The sequence below is a fragment of the Excalfactoria chinensis genome, chromosome 4 (genome assembly GCF_039878825.1).
Source record: "Excalfactoria chinensis isolate bCotChi1 chromosome 4, bCotChi1.hap2, whole genome shotgun sequence".
Taxonomy (NCBI): Eukaryota; Metazoa; Chordata; class Aves; order Galliformes; family Phasianidae; genus Excalfactoria; species Excalfactoria chinensis.
The window spans coordinates 61,379,699-61,401,318 of record NC_092828.1 but is presented as its reverse complement, the minus strand read 5'-3'; the positions used below and the strand labels follow the sequence as shown (position 1 = coordinate 61,401,318).

Genomic DNA, 21,620 nt, shown 5'->3' with positions numbered 1-21,620 from the left:
TTATTTTAAAGTAACTGTTTCAATACTTGAAGGGAGCTTCTAAGCAGAAGAGGGATCGACTTACTACATGGTCTGATGTTGATAAGGGGGGAGTAGCTTTAAACTGAAAGAGGGGAAATGTAGGTTAGATGTTAGGCAGAAGTTCTTTACTCAGAGAGTGATGAGGCACTGAAACAGATTGCCTCGACAATGCTGTGGATGCCCCACCCATGGAGGTGTTTAAGGCCAGGCTGGATAGGAATCTGATCTAATGGTTGGCAACCCAGTCCATATCAGAGGGGTTGGAACTAGCTAGTCTTTAAAGTCCCTTCTAACCTATGCCATTTTATTTACATTGTTGATGTTAAAGACTTGGAAGGAAGAAGAAAAAATTGTTTGCTTTCTATCTGAACATCTTTCAAGCAGCATAATATTGGTGTTTGTCAGTGTTCTTCCATGTTTTGTCTTGTTCCAAAATGTTGCTTCTTTTGACTGAAAGAGTGTGATAGGTCTCAGAAAGACATTTGTAATTCATTTGGAGTCTGAGCTAGATGTAGAACTTGACATTGGTCTAGTAAGTCTTTTCATTCTATTCAGTAGCCCCTCTATATCTTATGAAAATCACCTTGCCTTGAAGAGTTTATGATGTTTATCTCACCCAAATAAGCCAAAGACATTAACACTGCAATACTAACAAAGCAATAGAACTCTTCTAGGACTGTAGATCTGGAAAAAAAAACACCTCACTGAATGATAGTTATTTTTTTCTAAAGCATCTAGTTTTTCTGAAAGGTGCTGCACTGGCAGTTTTAGAATATGAAGGATCTTTGCTACAGATCCTTCTCCAGCAACTCTTATTCCTTCTTAATTAGCTCTGTGTGGGTATTTCAGTCATTCAAGTGTCAGTCATCTGGTCATACTCTAAAGACCAGTGTGAAATTTCATTATGCTGTGATGTAATGACTCACGTCTCTATCTTTCCCTAGATGGTCTCCTACCACTTAATATCTAAAAAATATTCTTTAGAACTGAACTGTAATTTAGCAGTACTATTTACATATCTATTGCTGCAGTTAAAACGCTCAGATTTTACAGCAACAACAGTTCTGATGCAATATGTGTATTACAGTGATGATTATATCCAGAGACATCAAGGAATAACTGTGTATATACATTTAGTTCATAGTTTCGGAATTCCAAATTTTGTTCAGCTAACAGAGGTAGTTTAGTTGAGCACATACAGATACAGACCTTGGTTCACATTCTATCTTGATCCAATAGACGGTCATAAAAAATGGAGGTAAAGTGTTGGAAGTAAACAATGTAAGTGAATGATATTAAATAATCCACATCTGAGAATCCAGATTTAATCTTGCTTTTCTTCTTTAGCCCTCAAACCAGAAACTGCCAGAAAACCATTTAATACCTATTTGTTTTATTTTCTCCTGTTAAATATTTTCTTTAGTAAAATTTTTGATTAAAATTGTATACTAAATAACAGGATCAAATAAAATAAAATGAGCCGAATAGTTGTATCAGTAAGTAAGTTGTTTATAATATTGTGGTATTAGAAGTGGTAGTAAGGCAAGAGGAATGTGTAAAGTGAAGTTGTTTCTGGAAGGAATTGTAGTTGAGCCACTGAGTAATTGCGGCTGTAATAAAATTTGAAGTCAGCCTCTTAGCAGATAAGATAGTATCAAAACCAGTTTGTCAATTGGACAATTTTTAAAGAAAGAAATGATTAAAGCGTGTGAAACAGAACCCTCATATTCACCAAAATTGCCATATAAGAAATTAGAGCATGTAAGAAGATGTCTGTATGAAAAAGGAAACAGTAGCAAAGAAGAATAAGTATTACAGGATACAAAAGCTATTTAAACTGAAAAGAAAAACAAACAAACAACATTAAAAACAGTGACAAGTGAACTGGTCAGAAAAAAGGGAGCTATTCAAGCAGGTAAGCTTCAGGGTGACAAATAAGAAAGATGAGTGACAAAGGAATGCAAGTAAACAGAGACAATTTTTATGAAGCTAAGCATGAGAAGTGTAAGAGAGAACTGGAGGATATCCCAAGCTGTATTTAGTAAGAAGAACACTGCAGAGGGGCTGTTTCTTTGAATTTATCTTTATAGGAGGAAGATGAGATGGAGGGAGGGAGAGAAAAAGAAAGAAATGTATTTTTATAAGAAGTTACCCACCTCAGGTAACCTTTTGAAGCAAATGTGCAAGGCGACTTCATAAAAGAGGATGCTGTTGAAAAATTGACTGAAAGAAACAGGAAGAAGACAGTGGATTAGCTGTACTTTTTTTTCAGTTCTTAACAAAAGCTAGTGATGAAAGAAAGTCAGAAGTTCTGTCTATCATTTTTTTTAAACGTACGAGAAAATTTTGTAATTTTGAGGCCAGTGATAAACTTTAGCATAAGGCATAAATCTGTGACCACAGAGTTTTAGAAATAAGGTAACTGGCTTTTGTCCAAGAAAACAGCACAGAAAGATTGTCAGTCTATTAGAATTTTGACAGAGTGGGTGAGAATTAATCAATAATACATATTTGAACTGTCAAAAAAAGTCTTTAGCTGTGTTTCTGTATAGTAGAAACTACTAAAGTAAACAAGTGTTGTCGAGGGGAAGCATTTTCAGATTCTGTGCATCTAAGAGACTGAAAAAGTATTTTGGATAAATGGCACATTTTAACAGAAGTAAAGTTCTCCCTGTGGCTATGTCGAAATCCATGGAGTTTAAAATATTCCCTTTCTAGAAGAGGAAATATGAAAGAAATACCATAAAAGACTATATTTGCAGATGACATGGAGCAATTCAGGACAGTCACATCCCTAGTAAGACCACGTATGTCCACACTGTGCTGAAGCGTGATCCAGAAAACTGGTCTGCTTCTGACTTAGCTTGCTCTGGCGTTCAAAGCTGCACAGCAGTATCAGAGCAGTGAGCTTACTTAGTTCAACCCGCGCCATTAGCACAAAAGATTTGTATGTAAACTGGTAGCTCTACATGGAGCTTTCATTGTGCTACATGATAGTATCTGCTCAAGAATGTGTCTTCATGGTGATTCCTGCTCTGCGTTCCAATGAGTAAGTTTAATGTGGAGATCAACAAAAGATAAATGAGGAAGGTAATGTAAGCTATCATGACAAATTTGAAGTCTTTTTGAGAAAAAGACCATGAAACAATTCCCTGAAAAGCATCTCCTGATGTGCAGAGCCAGCAAGTAAGAAATGAAATGTCAAATTGTAAAAAGGAATGGAGTTGAAAATGTATATCATTACACAAAACATCTCTCTATGTTACTCTAGCCAGGTTATATTCATTCTGCAAAAATACATAGCATAAGAGCAAAAGCACTAAAAAATGCTGATATGCAAAGCTATATCAAAAGATTAGCACTGATTTAGACAAACAATGATAGAGATGTGTATGAAACACAAGAATGAAAGAAAACAGGAGATAAGCTGGCACTTCCATTTGCCATTTGCAATAATGAGACCATCAAGGCAGCGAAACAGCTGAAGGGCTACCAGGTCATAAACTGATAAAGAAATATATGTTTGATAAGATTTTATACGTTTAACAGAAGTAGTCTCGAACTCATGGTTTTGGGGGTCGATAGAAACAAAAGACTTCATAATGGTGAAAGGGCAAGCAAGAGGTTTTCTTGTTTGATTTTTCAAGGCTTAGGAGATAGCATGGATAAAAGAAAACATGTGTAAAAAAAACAAACACTGTATTGTAAAGTAAATTACTGTAGAAGTAGATACAGATCCTCATATTTTTGAAGTGTTTCTTTAAGTCCCATTAAGAAATTTCATCTTACTGATGTAAGCCATTAGCCTTAGATACTAGTTTCCACAGAATCATACATAGGCTAAGTGGCATTCTAAGTAGAGTACACTGAAAGCAAGTCTCTATAGACCTAATATATTTATATATATACTTAATGTTCTTACATGCATTTATTATGAATACAATTAGTATTGATAATTTGTAGGATTTTTCAAAATTGTTTTCTCAGAGTGACTTTGGAATACTTCTAACCTGAAGTGTTCTCGCTGCATCACTCATTTTCTTCTTATTCATCCATGTGATTTCAACAGAGACTTTCTGCAAACAGTTAAGAAATTTTCATGATGACTTGAATGTTTGTAAAACATGTAAGGGATTCTGGACTTGACTAGGACAAATTAAATAAGTGAAGTAGCATTGGTAAGGAAAATAAAATGTAGCTTTTGGACAATTTATATATGTTTTTAAATTAACAATAACCATTTCTGTGTAATTTTTCACTCAATAGTTGTTATTCTAGTAATTATTTATAATATTTTTACTATAGTCACCAAAAACCCTAATCTAAGATTCAAACTCTGAGGTACCAGATACTGTAGACTTTCTAGCAGAGACCATCTTTACAGAGAATACCTTATCAGGCAGATCTATTCATACTACTTTGGGCAAGGTGCGGAAGTGTGAGTAGCACCATCTGATATATCCCAGTAGAGAGCTGGTCTACAACAGATGATAAGAGGTAGTTTTTAAATTCTTTTTTGTTTTGTTTCATTATTTTCCTCCATCACTTCGGGTTATTCTGAGATATGCATTACTTTAATAATGCCTTAGAATTTTCCTAAATGCACTGACATTTTTGATGTTGTTTTTTTGTAGTGTTGGTTTCTTTTTTGTTTGTTTGTTTTTTTCCCCTGCTTTTTGATATATAAAAGCAGCTAGATACTGCCATACCTTAATTTTCTGTGAAGGAATGATTATTTTGCTCTAAAAAATTACTTAGGCATAGCTTAATCTACTGTGGAAGCAAGTTGAGTAAACTACATACAGGCACTACTTACTGCACAAGATAACAGTGTCTAAGGAGATGATATTGTAGAATAACAACTGTGTTCTAAAGTAGCCCGCTAATTAGCTCTACAGTATTTTCTGTGTACACACAAGCATCTGTGCCTTCACTGATGAAACTTTGTCATGATAATCATTGCCAACACCATATTAGGTTTGATAGGAAAAGAGTGAAAGGATATAAAGCCTGATCACTATTCCAGATAGCTGTTAGCCTAACCAAGGTGAAGTGGAACAAGAAAAATCTCCTTCTTTGGCTGTTTTGTGTGGCATGGATACTAAAGATTTTCACTACCTTTGGTAGATGCACATAATTCTAGGTTTATAGGCTCGAATGACTTCATTAGTTTTGTTTGTACCATCTGAAAAATGTAAATGTAAGGTTGTTCTCACTATGTGCTTCTGTTTCTTAGCCTGGATAGTCACTGCCTCATTCTGCAGTAGAGGCACAGTGGAGATCTGTGTGTGATGAGGGAGATCAGGCTTGGGTCTGAGCACAAGTATCTATGTTTATGTGAAAGCATAGATGTAGTCCAGGATTCTGGTTCTGTGAAACGTTTTGCATCTTCTCAATTCAACATACACAAGTCAGCTTTACAAATAAAATTGAAAAGCTCTCAGAAGTCTTTGCAAGGCTGAATGTTTAAGAACTGAACTATCAATTTCTTTCAGGTAATCTACCACAGCGCTAACGTAAACTCTCTGAATTAGATTAGAACAAATGACCTAGAGGAGAAGAATGTTCATGCCTTTGATTACATTTTAAAAGAATAAAAAAAGTACACCAAAGGATATGTGTGGAGATATATATATATATATATATATATATACACATATACATATATATACGCACGTATATATATATATACACACGTATATATATATACACACACACGTATATACACATATATACACATATATACACATATATATACATATATATATACATACATATATATATATATATATATATATATATATATACATACAGATATGTTTTTGATTGTATGAAGGCTATTCCTGTGTGGCAGGACAATGTAGCACAATTTTCTGCTATTAATTAACATAATTATGTGAAAGATGTATTAAGCAAGAAGTCTTTACTATTCTAGAAAAGTTTCCAAAATTAAGCACGCTAAGTATCATGGAGTAAGAATTGTATAATAAAATAATTGCTTTATTTCTTATTTAATTGCATGTTACTTCTGAATATCTTTTCTGTGGTTTTACCACAGCTGTGATAAAAGCTGTAGCATTGCATTTATACCGATGTAAATAATTATTTTGAATGGAACACATGATTCATTTCTAAAAAATATTATCCCTGTCTACATTTATGTGTTTAAAATTAGTCAACTTGATTTCTAACACAAATCAGGTAAGCTTGTAAGCTGGCTATTCCTGTCACTAAGTCTTTTTAAACACAATTTACAGCAAAGAAATTTATGCCAGTAAGTTGCATCTTAGGTATAATTCTTGGGATCAGAAGAAAGAAAATATTCTAAAGCTGAATTAAAAGAAAAAGTTGCATTGAAATACGATGGAAAAGCTGTTCATTTGTGATCAGAACAATTTCATGCAGTAAAACAGGTGTTACAATAGTATCTTTCAACTTTAATTCTGATCTGCAAAGTTCAGGACAAGCGGGATACTGTAGCAGATAGAGGAACTCAACTTATAGTCAAGAATTTGTTTGCATTATAGAGTACTACTCTCATTTCTGTGCAAATGAGAATGATACTGTGCATGCAGAATTGCTCAGCAAAAATGAAGGCTGAGATGAAAAGCCAATATATATAATGCTAAGAAACATACTTTCTACAAAATCTACCAGAGCATTCACATTTATGCTTACCTATTTATATATCTGCAATGCTAAGAGACTTATTCTAAAATCTAAAGGTTTGCCAGTTCAGGTATGTTTGTATTAGGTAAATAAAGCTTACTAAATAAAAATACATAGGTAATAATAATTAAACAAACTACAATCAAGGGAGAGCAAGACTATGATATTTTTACTCAGTATTGTCAGTACTGCGTGGTTTTGAATAAACCTCTTAGGATGCTTTACTGTTCAATGATTTTTTGCATAACTTCTGAAAGGTACTTCTCTTACATTCCTCACTGGTTTGCTTACTTTATCTGAATGTATCCCTCTTGCAGCTATCACTCAAAGGGAAGAGCACTTACAAGATATTACTGCAATAATAGAAAGGAAATTGATAATTCAGGAAGCAAAATTAGGAATATATAAATATGGAAAGTAACTTGGCTTCAACTCAAAAAAAAACAAAACAAAAAAACAACCATATAAAAATGCTTTTAAAAAACAAATAAGAAAATAAGCATTCTTCTAATTTCAAAGCACAGGTGTTAGCTGTTATATTTAGATACAGTTTGTTTGAATTCCGTTATTCCACTGTGGTCTCAGACAGAAGTCACTGTATCCCATGCTACTCAAAACACAGATGAAAAAACCCACCATTTACTTGGTGTGTATTGCATCTTTTATCTAGGAAGACTATAGCGCTCTTTGCATCTTAACAAAGAAAAATAAATGGAAAAAATTACAGGAACTTGAGTAACTTCTATCTGAAATAATACTGAACTTTTGATTTGTCTTAATATACATATATTTCAACTTTTTTTTTTTTTTTTTTTTTTTTTTTTTTTTTTTTTTTTTTTTTTTTTTTTTTTTTCCTTTCAAGAGTTGTAAAAGCCTCTATGTGCCACTTTTCTTCTATGTGACTGGAACATATAGAACTCTTGCATATCTAGCAGCCTTAGACTGGTGCTATACTTACTCGGTTTTGAGAATGCTTATGTTTGTTGTGAATATGCCATCTTATATACAGTCAGTGTTTAAAAAACTAATAATAATGAAATGCTATTTTCTGCATTCCTACCAGTAGAATATGGAAGGGATTGCAGAAAAAAAAAATAAAATTGTTTAACACTTCAGGAGTCATTTTTGAAATTCTCCTCTTATAATTGTAAATCCTATGTCAAAAGTAACTTAGTTATGGACATGAGTTTCTCTGGAAAGCAATGAGATGTTTGCAGTTAAAATTTTCAAAGCCACTGAAGTTATTTATTTTTGATAGGCAAACTCTCTTCATTATGAATAAATGTTGTTCTTACATGTAGAAACCTTAATGTGACAGTCAGGAGCTGGAGCACTGAATGTGTAACTAATCTTGAATCTACATGCTGAAAAGTCTTCTTCTCTCTGTTTGCCTTTATCTTAGGAGGTCTTTGGGATGCACGGCAGAGGAAATGATTCTTGTTTCTCATTCTTTTCCTGTACACAGTGGCTATGATTTTCTACTTTCATTTCCACTGCCTTAATTTTAGAGGGCTTTCCTTCCTAATTTTTTCTTGGCTGAAAGAGGAAAAATAGGAAAAGCTGTTTAAAGAATACAACATATAGCCTGTAAGAAAAGAAACAACATATATCAATTTTAACAAGCACACTATAGGGATCAGTGTTGCTATTTATCTAGCAAGCCTGTAAACGGCTCTATTTGAATACTAGACACCGAGAATCCACAGTTCCAGGTAAGCAGTAAGATGATTGCTGCTGGGAAATACCTATCAGTGTGTTTAATTTGTTTTAGAAACACTGTAAGGCGAAGTCAGAAGAGTGAGAAATTATATGGTCGGTACCTTCTTTTAAGGCAGGAAATAGAAGATATAGACAATTAGAGTATAATTTTGAACTTCCATATATAATATCTGGAAGAACTAAATACAGTGAATGATAAGCAATATGATTTCACTGAAAATTCAACCTAAGATAATTTAGTCATTTTCTTTGATAGGGTAACTGTCCTCATTGCTTGAAGAAAATACTATGGACTTGTTGAACTTGCTTCCTAAATTCTACCTGAAAATTCTGTGCATGTATGAGTTGCAAGAGTAAATCAAACACTGGTATGCACATGAATCTTTCCTATATGTCAGTGATACTATTTTACGTGATTTTTTTCACAGGAGTCATGTGGGTTAGAAACAAATGGAAGCAGACTAGATTCACCAAGGAAGTTCTGGGGATGACAGACTCCTGTTAAGTCCTTTGACTTTTTCTTTTCACTTCCAGATTCATGGCTGCATTCAGCACCATGAAAGGATTTAGTCTGAAACTTCTTGAACACAACTTTTCTTTATTTCTAAGAATTGTTGTAGATGATGATACTGTGGATTCATCTGGTGTCAGAATAACATTCTATGACTTTATTACTTTCTTAGTCTCCTATCTGTGCTTTAATTTGACATCTATCTGTTCTTATTCAGCAGTTAGATGACAATTGAATATAAATGTGTATAGCTATGAGTACTGATAGAAAATGCAGCTTTTCTTTCCTGTTCTACTTGAAACAATGTACTATGTGTTTTATATTTGCAGTATATTTTATGTCCAATAGGGCTTATTTCTTCTCATTGGTTAAGCAGAACCCTTTCCAACACTGGGATGCTGTGGTCAATAGCCTTTTGCTCTCTGGTGTCCTTTTGGCTTGTGCAGCTAGATCTCTTCCATAACAAGTCCTGGGCATGGTGCAGCTTAGATCACCAGCCAGGAATCATTCCTGAAGGCAGAATGAATTTGATCACAGTGTATAGCTCCCATATATGACAGGATAGAGATGAGAAATTTTAATAATGGGGATGTAAATCACTTCATTCTAGTGCTATTTTGACAAAGAATGGTCAAGGGCACTTTTCATTTATGAAAAGAAACTGTGCCAATATGTCTTTCTGAAGTTTATATTATACACTTAAATATATTATCTTGGCAAACTGGGAAGAACTCTCTGAAATCTGAATGTATGCTACTCATGAAAGACAATGTAAGGTACTGTGCTTAGTGAAATAGAAAAGAAAATGCTCGCAAAAAGAGAGGAAGCATCATTCTTGCCAAATCCTAATGCCATCAGGAGAGAGGGATGGTAGAAAAAAATGTAATGACAAAGATAAATTGTGCAGGAATACAGAGTGTGATGCTGATGTAATGCTGTAATGCATGTTGCCTATTGTAAGAAGTGCGTTTAATTATTTTAGGCTTGATTCAGTGTGAATAATTTAGACGCCTCTGAAGGCCACCATATGGTGACCTTATATATACATATGTGTGTGTGTGTCTACTCCCTTTAATCTATGGGGAAGTTAGGCACTTGAGGACAATTTAGGATGACTTGTTCATATCCTACCTTTTCTCCCCAGGGCACTGAAAATTTTAAGTCACATTGTAGCTAACCTTCAGTGCATTCCGCATTGCTTAACTCTCAAACTGACGTGTTCATTTTCAGGCTTGTCAGCTTGAAGAGATGTATAGTATAGATTTCAGAAGAGTACAATAAAATGCTGATTTTTTTTTTATTATTTTTTTTTTATTTTTTAAAGAAGGAAGAAAAGAAGATCTGAGGAGTAGAAGTGATAGTTGCATACAAATACATAAGAAATACTTACAAAAATGAAAGGAATCAAATACTAGAATTACTAAAGGTGGTACCAAAATTATTAGCTTAAACTGTATGTGAATATGAAGAATGTGAATTTGCTACAAGAATATGTATGCAATTAGAATGAATTCTTGATGAAGAATTTGGCAATATTCTTAGGGAGTATGTATGACTTACATTAAGGATAATTTAGAAGTTACTTAATCAGACCTAATACAGTACATGATTATAAGAGTTCTTTCAAAATGAAATGTTTCGTGATTATCTGACTAGATGGAAGAGTGATGTCATGTATTATTCTTATTATATTCAGGTCGATAGTACAGTTGCAGTAATACGGAAAGATGAAGATATTCTCCTGTTCATATTCTACTCATGGGAAAACTGACTTTGGTATTTCTATGGTACATTATAGAGTATATGTTGGATTTTTTTATACTGTTTTGTAATAACTAAAAAGTGTTGTTTCTGTAGTAAATAATGGCAACCAGAGATAAATAAACTTCGACTTACTGTGCCACAGGGCTGTTCCTGGCAGTGAAACAAATAGTAACGGTTAGCACAGAAATCCAAATACAAGTAAATTATCTGCCGCAGAAAATTGACGACAAAATGCTTGCTTGATTCAAAAGAGAATCACATTGTCAATCACATGTTTAATGTAAAGCATGTGTTGATTATGGTCAGTGCTTAAACTGACTTAAACTGTCATATAAAGAAAAAATAGAAATAGTCTCTGTTCAAGAATATCCTTTGAATTGAGACTTGAATTTTAAGAACAGGTATTGTTTTTTCAGAGAATCAGCTGAACCCAGTTAGAACTTAAATCTCAGGGACAATGGCTGTCACAATGTGTCAACAATTGTATCATTGTCATATGAAAATATTTACCGAGGCACAATCAGTGTGAACTCCTGGTGGGATCAGTATACCTCCAGAAGCACATGTGTTCAAATTTGGAAAGTGATGCTTTTGCACTTAAGGCCAAAGGACAAAACCCTTTTCCCCTAAGTAATATTATTTTCCCCTAAGGTAATATTATTCCTTGTGTTCACTAGGTTGTGGTCAGTGCGGTGTCCACCACTGTCAAATTTGGCTGGGCTGGAAATCGGCGTCTGTTGTATTGGTTTAAATGAACATGGTCAGAAAAGTGTGTAATGCACTAAATACAAGACAAACGGAAAAGACAATGTTTAGGACTACACTATTTGTTTTGTATGGGAGATAGCCCTTTGCCATAATCTTCTTTGTTCTAGAAGTAAAGACAAAGTCTTGAAGGAAGGGTTTTAATGGTCTGTAGGATGTGTGTATTTTAATAAAATCTTATAGAAAAGATTCACTGCACTAATTTCTAAACCCTTGCATTTTGGCCTAAGCCTTTGGACCTGATACAGTTTATTTTATTATTTTTGGTGAAATCTGGGTAATTGTACACATCAGTCCAAATGCTGCTGATTTGTTTTAGAAACATTTCACATTTTGCAGATCTCATAAAATGCATTTAAGTAATGAAGACACAATTTGTGTCTTTGTTAAAAACATATTCTGCTCTGATGCAGCTGTTTACATGCATGAGCTTATCCTCTATTCTGTTAGATGCCAGTAATGGCTAGGCAGAATGTTGCCTCATTGCTACCTAACTCCCTTGATGTGGCCTTCAAGATCCTTCAGACCTATCACATATTTTACATATGCACATATGCATAAGACCATAAGCAGAAATCACCATAACCAACTGAATCACTGACATTAAGTGCTCTTCCCCCCACACACACACTTCTAAGGGACAAAATAAAGTATATTCATTCCATTTTCCTTTTTTCAACTGTATGACAGAGTTAACAAAACTGTATGAAATGGGTAAAAAGTAGCATGGACATCTGGAACACAAGTTGTTTTGTTCAAATGTGCTCTGTGGGGTATGTAGGTATGAAACACAGTTAACTAAAGATTCACTCAGCTAAAAGAATTATTCATGAGGAATAGATATGATAAAATTATTTTCCTATTTGTGTACCAAATTAAAATGGGAATTAATAAGTTGATCTCTTATGATGCTGCTAATAGAATTTTCATAAAATTTTATTAGCAATGTTTTAAAATACTTGATTGAATAATAGTTTATTTAAAAACAACAACAAAACAAACAAAAAAACACAATGGATTGCAGAAGACACTGAATTTGGACCTGCAATGACTGGCATACTTTTTTTAACCACAGAACACGAGTGGCAGCAGAGTAATCTTCCCCATTCTACAGACAGGTTACTTAATGTAGGATACATTTTGCCACTCGTGATCTCTATTCAATGAGGCTGAGTTAAAACAATAATGTTTTTGTTGTTTGTTTGTTTGTTGTTGTTGTTTTTAATAGAAGATAAACAAACATGCATTAAATGCTTGCATAGAAGTCTATCTGAAAGCACACAGGAAGATAAATAGTACCAAGAGACTTGCACTGACTAAGGACAGTTCGGAGCTGAAATAGAAAGATGAGAGTTCATATATAATCTTTTCCCCATTCTCCTGTTGCAGAGCTTTCTTTGATGTAGAGTCTTTTAGGTTAAGGTGTCTTCTTTCTCTTAAGTGGAGGGGCATCAGTAATATTTCTGAAACTGCAGCAGCACACAGAGCATTCCATGTTCTTTGGAGATCTTATTAGCAAGGTGTTCTCTAGACTGGTGGCACTTAGAGGAAGTCTGCAGTCATTCTGTCACAGCAGATAGAATGCCGTGGAACATTTTGGAGATCCTAAATATAGTACAGAGAAAGTAGCAATAATTATAAAAAGTACAGTGTGTGTCTTCTTTTGCTGCTTTGATTTCTAGCAGTGGAGGAAAGCAGTGGGCCTTCTCTCTTGTGCTAGGTAGATTAGCTAGCAATGCTGAACAGGATAAGTCTTATTATTCAGAGAGTTTAAAGGTCTTCCAAGTACATGCAATACCTTCCAGGGTTTGCCAGAAGAAGAAATCTATAGTGCTTTATTCCTGGCTGTGAGGTAGCAGTCTGACAACATTTGGATGCAATAGGATGATTCACTATGGGGTGGAAGGAAGATTTATTTATAAGGGCTTTACAGTATTTTCTGTTCATCTCTGATTCATAAGCTAGGAATAATCAAGGCATATTTTCTTTTCTACTTTCTATTTTTTTATGTTAGCATTTTTCTGTTCACCTACCACTGATGTATTTACATGTCTTCTCTCATCAACCTACAGTGAACTAGCTCATCACTGTGAATGGGAAGCTTACTAATGAGTGTGGCGGGATAAGTGAACTTTTATATATTTTTGCTGTGTTTATTTCCTGTTTTTATTGAAATTCTATATAAATTTCATGCATTAAACATTCTTACTGTAATGCTCAAAACCTTAGTTAAGGTCTTTGGAGAAGAACCAATAGTCAGTACAGCATATATCATGTATCCTAAGAATTTTAATTGGTATGCATGTGATTATTTAATTATCCTGTTCACCTCAACCACTCTGAGAGTGTATACGTATATACAAAGAGTACAATTACATTAAGAGCATTAGGAAATGGCTCATCATTAAAACCCTCTTTCTAATATCCATACTCACGCAGACTTGAAGCTTCCCTATGCACTTGGTCTGAGAATTTGTAACAGGAAATAAAATAAAGATGAAAGAGAGAGCTGAGATCTTGAAGGAGAATTAAGCACCAGAAATAATGGTGTTCTTGTTCCAGCTCTTACACTGACTCTGATACTTCCATTTCTGTAGCATTTGCCATCTCTGGATCTCAAAGTGGATTATAAAGAATAGTGATTTAAACCTTCCTGCACCTCTAGGAGATAGGTAAGCAATATTATTCCCATTTTACAGATGGAGAAATTGTGATACAGAGAGGCTTAGTGTTTCTACTATGAGTTTACTTATGAACACACACACATGCACGCACACAGCACCAGCATTAGTTGTCAGAACTTTTATTGCCCTGTTTTAAAGTACTTCCATCCTCCTTTCCATTTAACCTCTCTGACTTATATTCCCCATCTGTAAAAAAGACGGAAACTGATATAGATGTGGAGAGATTTCCTTGCACATAGATTTCTGTGCAAATACAGAAAAACAAACAAAAAACAAACAAACAAAAAATGACCACGGAGGACAAAACTTACTTTTGAAATCCAAAATATTTTGTATGTTGGCAGAGGATATTTGAGGATTTGGCACAAGGATTTCTGTAGGTGGAGAGAGTTACACGTGTTCTGCAGCCTGACTCATAATATTTAATTATTACTATAAAATGGCCTGATATAAGAACATTTATAAAAGTTTTTTTTGTTGTTCTTTTTGGTTTTTTTTGTTTTTTGTTTTTAATAAAAGTCCTGATTTTCATGACAAAAGATAAGACTCAGGCAGCAGCTCAAACTCTGTATTATCTGAAAGAATATTTGCAAATATTAACAAATGTTGTGTACCTTGAGTGCCAGGCTAATAACACCAGTGCACTGTTAGACAGGGAAGAAAGCCGTGCTGCATGTCTGTATAGTTTTGTCTCATGAAAGTCCTGTGTATATACTGCAGTATGAATTTCTCAATAGCAGACAACAATCAAGACTACTGTACTTGTGTATTTACAATTGCATTGAAATTATTAAAGAACTTTTGGAAAAAGTATTGAAGATCAAATATAGATCTTGTTATTATTATTGGAATTATTGTTTCTTGTTATATTTAAAAAATATTCTTATAAAGTTGTCCAGAACCTTGATTCATCTTATCCTGTACTACCTCAAAAGATCATGAAGATTCTGATCTTGTTAATCTTTACTACTGATTTAAGAAAAACTCTTGCTGGAGCTTTTAAAAATCCTTTTGCATTCTGCAACTAATTTGCTACAGAATGAAACTTCAACACCATAATATATTAGGTATTTTAATGTTAGTGTTAATAACAGATCTGACAGGTGTCTGTGTGTGGTAGCTTACAAATAAATGTTTGTAACATTTGTCTGTATGCATCCCATGGGGTAGGTAGGTTAGATCAAACAAACAATGTCCATGTTAACTTTATTCTGTGAGTAAACTTAAGTCATTGTGATACAGTAGATAAATCTCATATATTTATTAGTGGGTATAACAGACATGGAATCATTAAGAATGGAAAAGAGTATCTATAGTTAATAAATATGGCTAATGTATGTATTTGTTAAATGGAATGGAGACTGGATTTGTTTGTTACATGCAGGCATGTATATATTGATGGCTAAGTTCAAACTAAGTTTCCTTTTGTTTAAGTTGTAACACTTCATGGTCAGGAATACAGGGAATTTCAGGTAGAGAATTTGCTTGATTTGGAGCTAAGGTAAAAGCTGATTTTATAATTTCAGCGTTACTAAACAATAATAACAATGATGAAGATGATGGTAGTAATGGTACTAATAACGCTTCAGCAACTGAGCCAGTTCCTTGTCTCAACTTTGTGTGTAACTGAGATCAGAATTTAACCCGAGGTCTTTCTGAGTGCTGTACAAGTCATTTGTTACCTTTGCTCCCAATTACAGTTAAAATAAGCAGTATCTTGAGATAACATAGCTAGCACAGCTGGTGGATTAGGATATGGGTTTGCTAATGCATTGACCTTCTTCATTTGTGTAACATGAGTTAATTTCCAGCCTAACAGTAAATGCTGAAATTTTAATTGTAGCACTAATGTACCATTTTTTCATCTCTCTGTCAAACCAGACTAAAGGGTCATTTGGTGATGAGGATAATGGTTCACTTTGAAAGGAAGGAAAACCAGCTTCTGAATCTGGGGGATTCTAGATCTTGCTTCAAATAACAAGACGAACTAGGAAAAAAATAGGCTTGGAAATTCCTGTAATATTGAACCTACAAGTCTGACTATTTGCCTTGTTCTTGTACTGTTTCTGTAGAGGCACACTGGAATACTTGCCATGATGTGTTAGACAGAATAATAAAGCAACATCAGAAGTTTGGTTTTCAGACTATCAAGCCTCAAAAAGACTTTTCTCTGAAAAAATGAATCAACATTAAACTGTTTGCTACAATGGGAATTTTAAGCAACAGTTTGTGACAAGTTTTGATTGTCTCTCTACACTCTAAGAAATACTAAACCTAAGAACTGTTGGGGACTGATTTTTTCTCTCAGAAGTGTCTTTCTTTCTTTCCTGCAGCACGGAAAAGGATATGCTAGTCACTTCTACAGAACTTACCTGAAGCAGCATGATTTGCACAAAAGTCGACCAACAAAAAGCATCAACTTTCAACTTCATTATCTTGGCCATCCAGTTCTGTCTAACTGAAGGATTTGTGTGCTGTTGGAGACATCATGGCCAACAATAGGACCTAATTGCTCTCAGCAGGCCTGAGAAATGAGTTGAAATGCGTAGAACTGTAGAAACTTCAGAGGCAACTGATCTTGCCTCTCTGATCAGTGTGTGCCTGTTTACAGCACTATATATCTTTCTCTCTCCAAAATGTCACTGAGCCCTTTAGATGTTTATAATCACCACAAGAAGCCAATCGTACAGATAAAAGAAATGTGCATTATAAATGCAATATCACTGTTTTAAACTTGACTGTTTTATATTATTTTTGTGTGATCAAGTGTTCCCCAAACTATTCCAACTTTACAAGAGAGATTGTGATCATGTTCTTTTCACCTGTGGGTCACAAAAATGTTGTTAATCTGAAGACCCACCAAACTATCAAAGACATTCTGTAGTTTATACACCGTGTTGCAAAGTGTTTACTGTACTATTTCAAAGCTTCTAAATAAATATAAAATATATATATATTATATTATATATAATTTTGAGAAAAATGTGGTACAACTTAGTTGATTTTTAAATGGATTCATACAGTCTACACCGTACACTAAAATGAGAAGGTAATTCAGGGTTCCTAAGCTATCCTTGCTAAAAACAAATATAAAATAAACCTTTAATAGTACTTCCCCAATATTCGTATCTTGGTCAACCCCGTTTTTCTTGTTTATAATAATAATAATAAAAAAAAAAAAAGCTGTAAGCAACAACATTTTGTCTAAAAGTTGTAATGAATTTTCAATGCCAAAGATGCAGCTGTCAATATTACCAGAATGAGCGCTATGTACTATCAGAGGTATAATTCACTCTCCATTATTTTGATGATATTTCTAAGCTTTTTAATTTGGAATCATAAAACCTTTTATAAGGCTCTATAAGCTCACCTATATATGTTGTTGAAAAGAACACTGAGTGTCTGTACATTTTGCAATGTAAGATATATGTAAGTGAAGTCTTTTAAGAAAATCATCCCAAATTCATAAATATGCATACGTACATACACACACACAAACACACGCACGTCTCTCTGACATACTTTTGTGAAGCTATACAAATATATTGCCTAAAAATATTTCTCTTGTGGCTAGGAATAGTTATTGATAGAATTCAAACTACAAAGGCAAAGTATATGCCAAAATATCGACTCTTTTATCACAAAGGATGTTTGAAATTAGGAACACGACACATTCTCATCTGACCCTTCTCCCATAGGATTATAAAAGGCGCTGATTACCATCTCAGCTGGGAAAAGGATCAAGCCCTTTCATATAATCTTCATGTTCTGTAATAATTGTATGGTTGGAAATGGTATCTTAGAGCAATTTTTTTCTATGAAATACTGAAAACAGTAAACTTTCAAAGGCAAATTCATCTCCATGGAGCTTAAGTACCATTTACTAAATGTAAAAATGTAGTAAAGAGGTTTTTTTTTCTTTTTTTTCTTTTTGTATTGGGTTGGTTTTTTTTCTGCCCACTGTATCTTAGTATCTGTCAAGTACTGAAAAGAATTGTTATAACACTGTGTTGTCAAGCAGCGTCTACCCAAATTTGAACAAATGACGGGATGATCCAATATTAAGACAACAGAAAACCTTTCATTGATTGCAGTTGAATTTGAATCATGCTGTTATATAGGAATTTTGATACTCCCACAAGTTCTACCACAGGAGGAATAAGTGAGAAGCTGTGTTTAGCCACTGCTATGTGGCTATTAAGTCTGGTTTTCTTCCCTTTGTCAATATTTTTGTTTATAATGGCAGTTTCTAGAAGACAGATAAATCATCCATATGGAAACCATCCTGCTGAGGATTCAGACAAGATTCCTGATCAATTCCTGATCAATCTGTACACATGGCTGCTGGACTGAGCTCTGAAGTTTATTTAACTGCTCTGAACAAAATATTATTATTAAACACTTTTAATGGATATTTCTAGCAAATCTGTATAACTCAAATATATTTTGGGGATCCTTTTAAAAATATGTATAAAACACAGTCAGAAGGGAGTGAAAACAGTGATTACTGATTTGAACAAACACCAACTATGGAATGTTTCTCTAGCTGTAGACAGTGGGACTTTTAGTCACCTATAAGCCTTTTTAGTTTTGTGAACAACAACAATGAAATTTGTGACATCACTTTTACTTAAAGGATTATGATAAATTGTTGTTTCTGCTTTCAAAGGCCTTCAAGGAATTTGTTTTTCTTTGTTTCCAAGTACCTCATTAATATTAGATGTAAAGTAAGTTTGTTTTCAGGTTTGGTGAAGAAAAATATTTTTTCTTTCTTTTTCAGAGACAGCGAAGTATTTTTATTTAATAAAACTTCCTTCACAATTTGCATGCATTTTTTTTTCTTTCTGTAAAACTCAACCATCTCATATCATTTCATTCCTTTCCACAACTGAACGCTTTCAGTGAACTGTGTATTCATCTTTTTTTATTTATTTATTTTTTATTTTAATTAATGTTAGATAGTACAGACATTGATTTGTGTATGCACAGAACTCCTTCTAAGTTCATTGGGAGAGACCCAGAAGGAACTGTGATAGGATGTGGAAGTCTTGAGGAACAGGAAGTTTTTAACTACTACATCCTGGGCTCCCAGAATATTTAAATACTTCTGTGGATTTCACAAGCTCACTGTGAATTTCAGTATGCTAATGTTTGATGACATGAGGTTTTAGGTCATGTTAAAAACCAGTACCTATCTGTTACGTCCCAAGAGAAGTACTGAGAAGTGCATTTGGCCGTACAGAGGTTCAATCCCTTCCCTGTTTCTATGTTGTAGTGGGGAAGATACCTGTTGCATCCAGCCACCTTCCATTGAAATTGACTTGTTCAGCATTTCCATGTATTTCATCATGCTACTAGGTGCCTATCTGCAGTGGTAGGTATGTAAATGCCTTTAAACATTAGCTTTTTGTATCTGTCTCTTAAGTGTGTAACTAATGTAAGGACTCTGATTGGGCAAAAAAAAATAAAATAAAATGAAATAGTTGGAAAATATTTAGGATGCATATTAAGGAGAAGTATCTACATTGGAGTAGGGAAAGTTCTGATACCTCCTTCTTTAAAGATTTTCAAGAAGAGTTAAAAAAAAATACCTGTCAGGGATGATACAAGTGTACTTAAACTTGCCTCAGAGAAATGGCATGGACTAGCCTCTCAGTCCTGTTCTATAATTTTCATCATAAGGCATACTGAGCTTCAGAGGATGTTACCTGTACACAGCTGTAGGAATAATGATGTTCTATCCTTCAATTAGGTATCAGAAGCAATATTTAATGTTTAAATTTACGTAAAAACTGCGAGCTTAGTAGAACAAGCTGTCTGTGTGAAGAACTTTCTTCAGAGTAAATGGAAGTTCCAGCACAAGACAGTGTCTTACAGAGAATAACAAAATGCAACCAGATGTGTAATTTATTTATTTATTTAAAAAATCCTGGTTTAGATATGTAGCAGTGGATATCTAAGCAACTTGCCTAGTAAATTTCTTTTGTTTCTTCCAGACTGATTATTGCAAAACTGAAAAACGCTAAGATGTTTCACTACTTGAAACAAAGTTACCATTATTTCATGCAGGTTTTAATCAATCTGCCTGAGAAGGGAAAAAAAAATAAAAAACAACAGGCATTTCCATTAAGTAGTCTCAGCTGATTTGAACAAGGTGTAGTAATTTTTCAACATGATTATTACAAATCTAAGTGGAATGTCAGTGCACAGATATATATTATTTGTAAAGATTATGCTTCATGCATTATAGTCACTATATATGTGTGTGTTGGGGGGGTATGTGTGTGTGTATATAATTATAGTTCAAAATCTGGTAAGTTGCCTCTGGATTTTTTTTCTTACAGGAGTATGCTCCTATCAGTAAATTCAAAGAGAAGGGTAGAAACACATTTATGATACTAGAAAATTAGACTTGTTCTTTAGTGTAGAATGGAGTTTTGTATTCAACATTTGAATTCAGCCCCTTCCTCATGCATCACACCCACAATCAAACACACATTTCATTGTCTGACTTTAAAACTTCTACCTGCTCACAGCAGACTTTTTCTTTTTCCTTTTTTAAGTGCTATCATTCCTCAGGGTAAAAGGTGGATAAATAGATAGTCTTCCTAGGCTGATAAATTGTCATTGCAATTTTGCAAGGCTGTTAAATATTTATATGTCTTATGTGGAGAAAGCTGATCATATCCTACCATTGTTCCTTGTTCAAGTCTTAAGTTGTTTGGCATTGGGACTTTGTAATTAAAATTTATACAGAGTTGTAGGGGCCAAAGTAAGCATCACTGATATACAATTAGACATAACAATTTGATTGCAAAACACTGGTACCAGATGTCTATGGAGAACAGAAAAATTATTCTATTTGAAGCAAAGTATAAGGCAGCCAGTAAGACTTTATTATGCTATGCTATGAAAACTTCTGAAACCATGAGTTAAATCCATTGCAGTGACCCCTACAATCAGAGCTCAGATTCATCTTAAAGGTCTCCTTCAATTTATTTTATTTTTTATCTGCTTATCTGTCTTGATATGAAATGAATACATACATATGAACAAATACAGCCATTAAAATCCATTGCCCAAGCATCTGTGTTTTTGTAGATATCCTCATATGTAAGAAATGAGCAAGAACTAACGTGGACAGCTTTCTTGAATTGAAACTGTTTTTGAATTTGAATTTGTTAATAAAGTTCATGATAATGTATGTTGGCTGAGACATCAGGAAAAATGAAATCTATGTGGGTGTAGTTCTCCAGAAGGCAAATGCTTCATTTAGGAAGCATCCTGTCAAAAATGTGTAAATGTGAGTGCTGGAAATCTTGCTGAGTCAAGATGAAACATACTGTGCCAAAACTTTCTTGTTCTCTGTGTCAGCACTGATTAAAATGTCCTCTGGATGGTTAACCATGGTAGTCATTCAGAAGATACCCAGAATGATAAAAGAGATTCAGATACCGTTATCATTCTTACTAAAGAAAGGTGAAGAC

The 21,620-nt window shown here is 34.0% G+C and overlaps 1 protein-coding gene across 5 annotated transcripts in view; it reads left to right on the top strand.

Annotated features, from left to right (window-relative positions):
• Positions 1 to 21,208, top strand: part of PCDH10 (protocadherin 10) — a 36,782-nt gene extending 15,574 nt beyond the window's left edge. Inside the window, exons 5-6 of one of the 5 annotated variants that reach the window (XM_072336607.1) lie at positions 14,047 to 14,121; positions 16,467 to 21,208. In XM_072336607.1, the coding sequence (XP_072192708.1) occupies positions 14,047 to 14,081 (35 nt within the window). In that variant the 3' untranslated portion in view covers positions 14,082 to 14,121; positions 16,467 to 21,208. The other 4 variants (XM_072336608.1, XM_072336609.1, XM_072336610.1 and 1 more) reach the window with 4 other exon arrangements.
• The last annotated feature ends 412 nt before the right edge of the window (positions 21,209 to 21,620 follow it).